Source organism: Tribolium castaneum, chromosome 6 (assembly GCF_031307605.1).
Source record: "Tribolium castaneum strain GA2 chromosome 6, icTriCast1.1, whole genome shotgun sequence".
In the NCBI taxonomy this organism is placed as follows: Eukaryota; Metazoa; Arthropoda; class Insecta; order Coleoptera; family Tenebrionidae; genus Tribolium; species Tribolium castaneum.
This window is the reverse complement of record NC_087399.1, coordinates 11,275,446-11,284,197: the sequence shown is the minus strand read 5'-3', so window position 1 is coordinate 11,284,197 and position 8,752 is coordinate 11,275,446. Positions and strand designations below refer to the sequence as shown.

Here is an 8,752-nt window from a genome sequence, read left to right as displayed (position 1 = left end):
TTAAACAAAATGGGCTTTATCTTTTTGTTCTTGACTTATTTTAAAAGCGACATGAAAATATATAATATGACACTATTACCTGTTTCAAAACTATAAAAACGCCAGCGTCGTATTGTACTAAATTATTTTAAAAATAGGTTAGATAAAATTCTAAAATAGTTATTTAATTAGATCACTTATTGAAAGTTTAAATTACATTTGCTATTATTTCTTGAAGTGCTTGAATTAGTATATTATAGCCCATGTCTGTTCATAGTAGAATTTTGCAACGATGCATTTGAATTTTTTGGAGTGAAATGGAGCACAAATCGAGTGTTTTGAGGGAGCCAGCCCCGAGATCGGATAGAAAACAAGGGGTAATGTCATTTCCATCGAGGTTTGTATACTGTTTTATTCAAAATCACATTATTTTTATTAACTCTAATATTTGAATAAAATAAAATTCTAATAAAGTTGAGACACAAACATGGTAGGCTGTGCAAATAATTTGTGTTTAATTTTTGACATCCGTGAAAAGTCAAATAAAATTCGGAAGTAAAATTACCGTTAGGGGCGCCACTGAACTAGGTCGAAAACAGTAACCATAAATGGCGGGAAAATGTTTATTCGGATATTTTGAGCATTGTACGAATTTTGCGGTTTCAAAATATTTGCATTGCCTATGCGGAATGACTACTGTATCTTTGGTGCACGAAACGAATGTTGACAAATTAGAGATGACGAGGAAAACACGAACAACGAATGACTGTTTGTTTGGTTCACTTACTTCATTCGAAACATATTACAGCAGTATATAAAATGTTACTTCTGGGCCAGGACATTTGGCGTCTTAAAAAACAAGGCAAAATCTCACAAATTTAGCTGTTTGCTCAAAAGCAATCAACCGAATAGGGCCTAAAACCCCTCAAAAATCATTAATTTTTATCCACCCCAAAAGTTCCCAAATATGTGTAGGACACCAACGTCGCATTTTTTGAATTTTTTTCTATAATTTACAAATTAGTCATCTTTTTGATCTTGAGTTTTTTTCATTTCTTGTCAAAAATAAGTGTTTGGGAATGAAGGTCTGTCATGGGGACTGTAGATAAAGCAGCAACGAACCATTTGGTGATTAACTGATTATTTAAAGATTAACACAAAACGCAAGTACAAACCTAAATACGATTTTTTCTAAACAATTAAAGAACATAAAAGGATAAAACAAATAATCGAATATAAGCCAAGTAAAAATTTAAGGGTATATAGGTGTTTCATAAGTAAGAATTTTTTTTAATAAATGAGGGAGATGAAGTTTATTCATTGTATTATAAAACTGAAGATTATTGTTTATTTTAAATTCAAAGAACGTCATTGTTTGCATTAACGTATAATGGGAGTTGTTCATATTGTCATAAGATTTTAAGAATTATTAAAAACAACATTTCCACTAGAAAAAAGAGTAGAACAGGGGTCGTTTTCCGAGGAGGAATTTTATTACAAAAAAAGAATGCAATAATTTGAAAACAAAAATTTTTTAATGTAGTTTTTTGCATTCGCTCATACTGTGAAAATTTGGGATAACGCTAAAGTATCAAATTTAAGCGAGTTAGAAACTCTATCGTTTGCGATATAAGTTTTTTCTTTTGAACAACTGGTAGTATTTATTTTTTCACTGGCACAAACTTAAAACAGCCTGTATACAGGTTGATCCAGGTGTGCGAGTAAGCTCCATAACTTTTTTCTATCCAAGCCTTCAACTTGATTTTTGTTTTAAACGATAGATCCGACAAAGTAGCTCACATTAAAAATATTTTGAATCAAATACAGGCTGTTCCAAAATTAAATACACAACCAAGTTATGTTTTTTTTAAATAAAAATTCTCCAATTTTGTTACATTTTTCAATTCGCAACTAATTTGTTGATATAACGCACCCAGGTTTCTTATACTTATCTGGTATAGTTTTCGACTTAAGTTAATTTATGTGTCAAAGTAACGTCGTGCGAACTCTCAAAAAATTTATAACTTCAGAACGATTTAAGAAAACAACCAATTTTTTTTCAGTCGACTCCCCAAGCTTTAGCGCATCTTTTAATATTAAGTTGAACTCGAAGTCAATATTCCATCGCCTACTACGATTTTCTGAAAATTACTAATTTCAAACGACAATAATAGCCGATATAGGATTTATGGAATCTACTTTGTAAAATATGTGAGATTTAATTTTTGCTTAACATATAAGAACTGAGAACAGTTAAAAAGAATCCAAAATATCTCAGGCCTGTATTTTGAAATTTCATATAGTTGATTTTTTTATAATCAACTGTCTAAGAGCCGTCAGGTTGGCATTATCATGAATAGTAATTTTTTTGAATTAATGTTAGTGTAATTTTTTACCTGGAAAATTCAATTTTCAAATTTTTCAAGTTGTCTCGCGTTTAAAACACGTACAACAACACATCTAGTTATTTTAGAGCACCTTAGACTAACGAATTAACGAGTAACACGAACGTGCAGTTTTCAAAAATATCAAATCTGGTGTTCAAAATGTCAAATACAGAATACAGCCAGTTTCAAAAGTGGTTGGACATGAACTTTTAGGGTGATCTGGTCTTTAACAGAATTTTGACACTGACAGTTGATTATTTAAAAAAATGAACTATGTAAAATGTTTTTTTTTATTCTCAATACAATGCACCGTTATAAAAAATTTGCATCAACTTCATTTATAAACATTTTATTTAATAAAAAAATATCTAGCAAATGACAATTATCAACAAATTCTTCAAGTCTGAATTTGCGGCTAACAAAAGTGAAACCAGTGTACACGCAAAACGTATGCGGCAGCTCCCATATTTGTACAATTTTATACTTTATAAAATAGTATATATTGTGATATAGTTTAAAGTTGTGAATTGTTACTAATGTTTTTCATTCTTTAAATGTACTTTGACATTCTCAATGCAATTGTAATTCTGATATTTCCGGTATTAAATTTTCGAGAACCACGTGGGAAATTTGAATGCAAAGATATTTTTGATTACTTTAAAAACAATTTCCCTCGAGTTCGACACATATATGTACCTACATTTACCGCGTTTTTAGCGAAACTTAAAAAAAGTGTACCTTTAAGAACGATGGTATACAGAATGGTCCAGCCCAGCTCCCGTCTTCTGTAGCTCAGTTATTATTAAAGTTGGAGTTTTAATATTTTGTAGATGTTATAATGTCGTCAAGAAAGCCCTGTTTCTATTTTTTATCAATTTTTAAAATCAAAGGTGTAAACCCGATTTTTTTGTTTTTATTTTTTTAACAATTATCCCTGAACCGATTAAAAAAACTTTAGGTAAGAAGCTAAAAAGGTATCACAATATGCACAAAAAATAATAGCATGTCTTTCAAAAAAATATTATTACAATATGACGTCTTACCTTTTTTGAAACACTGTGTATAATCAGAAATATTTTCGTAGTGTGTCCTAGAGTATAAATAACATCTACAAAATATCAAAACTCCAACTTTAATAGTAACAGAGCTACAGTAGACGGAAGCTGGGCAGGACCACCTTGTAGAAGTAAACGAATAAAATTGAGTCTTAATCTTAAATTAGTTTAAATTAGAAAAACTCACTAAAAGACTGGTTTGGAATTTTTCCTTGGCTAGACAAAATCGAGGGAAATTTACACGTTTCTCAAGGAAGAAGTGAAAGAACGTTATGAATCAATGAAAATAAAATAAAAAATATCTTTGGGACCAAATTGCTTACAGTATTTCAAAATTTCTTCTTGAGAATGCATTTCCAGATTACATTATCTTCATACAGGATACAGGTTACTACCGGATGCAAATTTCACAAGTTTTCATTTTTTGTGCCTCCACCCGAGGGTTGACGCAACTTGTATCGAGATTTAATAATTTAATAATAATAATAATAATAATAATAATAATAATAATAATAATAATAATTTATTTTCTATCAATTTATACAGATGTAGTAACAGAATTGATAGGAAAAACGTCAGTATTATACACAGAAATAACAATAACATTCAAATAATTTTAAGACATAAGTCAAAAAACCTGTCTGTTATATTCTATTCTATTATAGAATTCATTTAAAGTATATGGTTCGAGATCCAAAATGTAGTCAAATATTTTCTTTTTAAATAAATTTAAATTGCAAGGTGTGCGTAGATGCACAGGTAAACTATTGTATAGTTTTATTCCTGCATAATGAGAATTTTTTTCCGTCAACGTGAGTTTGTGTCTTGGATACTCTAAGTCTACTTTGCGAGTGTTGTACTTATGGTCGTTAGTGACATTAAATAGTAGATTCTGTTTAAAGAAAAATAAAAGTAATCTATATATGTATAAACCAGTTACTGTCAAAAAGTTATTGCTTTTAAAGATGTTCCTACAAGTTTCATTATATTTTAAGTTAAACATAGTTCTCATGACTTGTTTTTGAGCAACAAATACTTTTGACATCTTTCCACTTTGCCCCCAAAATATTATACCGTAGCTTAGTAATGATTGAAAATTTGCGAAGTATATTATTCTTAGTTGTTCAATGTTAATGTATTTTTTTAAAACACGTATTGTAAAATGTACTGAGTTTAATTTTTTTAATAAATTATCTGTATGATTAGTCCAGCTTAACTTATGGTCAATGCATATTCCCAGAAAATTAGTTTTCTCTATTAATTCAATTTCTTTAGATGATATTACAATTTTATTCGGTTTCTCTGTACTCTTGTGATTACATATTGCAAAATGAATGCCGTAGGTTTTTTCAAAATTTAACACTAATTATTTTCTTTAGTCCAGTTTATTACCTTATTCATGCATATCTTTGCTTCTTTCATTGTATCTGTCATATTTTCACCACAAATTAATATGTTTGTGTCGTCAGCAAAGTTAACTGCACTATTGTTGTCTGAGGCTGTTAAAATGTTTAATAGGTCGTTTATGAAATAAAGGCCCCAGTATACTACCTTGAGGTACACCTTGTTTAATTAGAAGTTTATTTGATGTATATACAGTCTTGTTTTTTTATTGTGACCTGCTGATACCTATATTAAGATAAGATGTGATCCACTTTAACACAATTCCTCTTATGCCGTATTTCTTTAATTTACTTATTAGGATGTTATGATCTAGGCAATCGAAGGCTTTGGAGAAATCTAAGAAAGTTCCAAAAACCACCTTTTTTTCTTCTAATTTATCTAACAGTGAAGCTAAATATAGCTGAGTCAACAGATTTCCCTTTAATGTACCCGTGTTGATATAACAATTTTAAAAATTTTAGAAAACGATGACAGCAGACTTATTGGCCTATAATTTGATATTAATGTTGGGTCACCTTTTTTGTATATTGGAAGAACTTGCTCTCGTTTTAATTGTTCTGGGAAAATTCCATAATCTAAAGAGTTTTGAATAACAAAAGACAAAGGTGCGCTAATATCTTCATTACAGTATTTAATTATGTTATTAGATATTTTATCAAAGACTGTGCTTTTCTTATTTTTTAAATTTTGAATTATAGTAATAATTTCTTGACTAGTAACTGGGTATACGTACATAGTTTTAGCATTGGATGAGATCGTATTATTATTTGACTTACTTCGTACAAAGGGCGCTGAATTAATGAAATACTGGTTAATGTCATCAACAATCGATTTGAATTTCACAACATTTTTTACTTCTGCCACAAATTTTGTTAACAATATTCCAAGCACATTTTGATTTATTGTCTGCATTTTGAATCCGTTGTACATAGTAATTTTTACGTGCCGCTCGTAGAGCCATGTCGTATTTTTTTTTTTTTAAAATACTTATATAAAGAATAACATATTTATCGTCACACTTACTTATCACAGATAACAAATCTAGATAATATTTATAATATTTTACTTTAGGATCATTTTTATGAATATTTTCTTGTTTTTTTACTTTTATTTGTTTTGTTATTCTTGTGTTTTCTTGAACCATTTCATACATATTATACGATAAAAAAATACTTTTACAATGCTTAGAATCTGTCGATTCTAAATTAAAATTAATATTAAAATCACCCACAATAATTAAATTGTTTTTTAAGAATATGTGCTCTATATTCTTGTGTAGAGTGTCATAAAATATTTCTAAATTTCCGGAAGGCGATCTGTATGTACATAAAGTATAAATATCTAATTTTGTTAATCTTACTCCTGCAAATTCTGCATCTAATTCTACACTGTGCAAATTACATGGCGTCACACTTATTTCATTTTTAACATAAATACAAACACCTCCACTTCTATATTTAGACCTACTAAATGAATTGACCAATTTATAATTATCGAAATGTATCTGATTAACAGTGTCTGTTGTCAACCAAGTTTCAGACAGACATAGTATATCTATGTTTTTTGAGATTAAATATTCTTGCAGTACATCCACTTTTTTCACTATAGATTGCACATTCACATAAAAAACAACTAACTCACTTAAGTCACTTTTCTTGGTACTTGATCTCTCTGTCCCTATATTTCTTGAACACTGTTCTTCTTTTTTTCTAAAAATTTTGAAACACTTGCTGAAATTGTTTGCAGGTAATTTAATAAAAATGTGCGCATGTGAGGGCAAATGGGAGCAAACTTTAATGTGTTTAGGGTAGGTATTTAAAAAAAGTACAAACCATTGCTAGAAAATCTATAATTGTACAGTATTTCTTGTAATTATTTTTTGTTCAATAACTGTATTAAGCCAACCCGTCCGGGCTCACAGCCAAATAGCATAAAACCCCACCAGGAATTTGCTTGGCGGCCACATAGGCGCGTCCATCAGGGCTCCGATGGTGGATAATGGGTGCGATGGGCCCAGCTTTGGGCAAATCTGGGATTTGTTTCGACATCAAGTCACCCAGTCGCTCACTGAGGGAGATCAGATGGTTGACCGGGGGCTTGGTGAGGAACGGCATATGCAGAAAACCGTTGCAAACTTGAATCCGCAAAAACTGGGCGTATTCATTGCGGATTTTAGCAGCCTCGAGGTTGTCATCAGGGAGACTCGTCAATTTGCGAACCCATTCAGCGCATCGGACACGATCTAAACATAAATAATTGTAACAAAATTAAACAAAGTGGTAAAACTGTAGTACCGAAAGGACTGTCTAACTTGTGTGCATGTTGGGCAATGTCACGGAGGGCGTTTTTGAACTCTTGGTGGTCGCGCGTACCCATAATTTTGACTTGGACACTGGAAATTTTAAATCTGGCGCGTGATAGCTGCCAACGTGACGTGTGTCGGTTTAATATCATTTTAATCCGAGGAACACTTAGTTCCAAGTATTTGCCTCATATTTTTAATCCGAGGAGCACTATTAGCTGTCTCGAAACTATAAAAATGCCAACGTCGCATTTTACCGAATTATTTTTGTAAATAAGATTGATAAAATTGTAAAATGGTTACTAATGATTAGATCGCTCATTGAAACTATAAATTACATTAGCTATTAATGGTTTGAAGTGCATGAATAATTTATAACAGTTAATTTTGAGAGAAAATGCGCCGTTTTCGTTTTTACAGTTTTGAGACAGCTAGTAGTTCCAAGCGTTCCAAGTATTTGCCGATGGTCGATCTAATCATGTTGTACCTACTCAGTACTACTTTACAACTTTGCCAAAACTTGTTAAGAACACAAAAACGTTATTGCTTTCCCTAAGTTAAATGAAAATTTAGCCAATATTTCTTGGAATACAGAATGGGATAAGTCGTCAATTGATGAGGATTGGAAAACGTTTATTCACATTCTTAATCAGTTAGTCAAAAGACATTCAACAGCGGTGACTGTTAAAGATCACCCACTAAGCCTGGGATTAACAACTATATTTTTTATATTTTCTGTTTTTAATACGTTTATTAACGTCTAACCCCCGTATCGGCGCCAAGTTTGAAATTTCAAATAGTAAGTACACATTTTTATTCCATATTTGAATTCATCTTCTCAAGCTAAGTAAAATTTATTCAAGTTGTTGGTACTTGTACTTATTGGTACTGTTATACTTTTTGACATGTTAATTTTTTTGTAAAAATTTTCATTTGCCAAGGTTTACCTAAGATACCACAGCCCTTAAACCCTTTGCGATAAGTGAATATTTTTTTGCATTCGATAACCGAAGGTTTGAAGAGTTTTGTAGAATTTTCAAACTTGTTAATAGTCAAAATTCATGATTTTTTTCAAAATGTTTTTCATAAAACTGCTATAAGCTATAACTCGGTTTTTTCAAATGAAACGACCCCATTTTCTTAACGGCAATCGAAAGAATATCGATATTTACGGTAACTTTTATCAATACCTATCTCTTACAGTTTTTGAAAAAAAATCACAAAAAAAACGAATTCTACTTTGTAATTTTCATAGTTAATCAAGTAGACCTTGTAAAATGATCAACAATTGTCAAACTTCAATATTTTATTTAGTTTTTAGCTGGTTCATTATCGAATAAGCAGAAAATTTTTTAATATTTAATTATGGCTTATTATAACTTCGTGAATTATGTAAAGTAACTCTGTCAATCTGCCATCGAATTTTCAACTTCTTGAATGGAAATGGTAGACAAATAGGACATTACTTTTAATTAATAGCTCAAAATTTACTTGATTAAAAATAAAAATAATGGGCCAAAATTCTGTTTTTGTGATTATTTTAAAAAATGTTAATAAAAGTTTGCCTAAAAATTGATGTTCTTTTGATTGCTATTGAAAAAACCGTTTTATAATCATTTTTTAAT

The 8,752-nt window shown here is 30.3% G+C and overlaps 1 protein-coding gene across 1 annotated transcript; it reads right to left on the bottom strand.

Moving 5' to 3' along the window:
* Nucleotides 1-6,661: 6,661 nt before the first annotated feature.
* LOC103314814 (uncharacterized) lies at nucleotides 6,662-7,295 on the bottom strand. Its single transcript, XM_008201772.3, has 2 exons — nucleotides 7,120-7,295; nucleotides 6,662-7,067 (listed from the first exon to the last, which is right to left on the bottom strand). Exons 1-2 carry the CDS (start codon nucleotides 7,277-7,279, stop codon nucleotides 6,721-6,723), a joined length of 507 nt encoding a protein of 168 aa, XP_008199994.3. The 5' UTR covers nucleotides 7,280-7,295; the 3' UTR covers nucleotides 6,662-6,720.
* Between the last annotated feature and the right edge of the window lie 1,457 nt (nucleotides 7,296-8,752).

What these genes read in the sequence shown, in the direction of transcription:
- LOC103314814 (XM_008201772.3), bottom strand. Translation starts at nt 7,279, where the DNA reads ATGATATTAAACCGACACACGTCACGTTGGCAGCTATCACGCGCCAGA. An exon ending in CAAGTTAGACAGTCCTTTCG is followed by an intron (nt 7,068 to 7,119) that starts GTACTACAGTTT and finishes ATTTATGTTTAG; the next exon opens with ATCGTGTCCGATGCGCTGAA.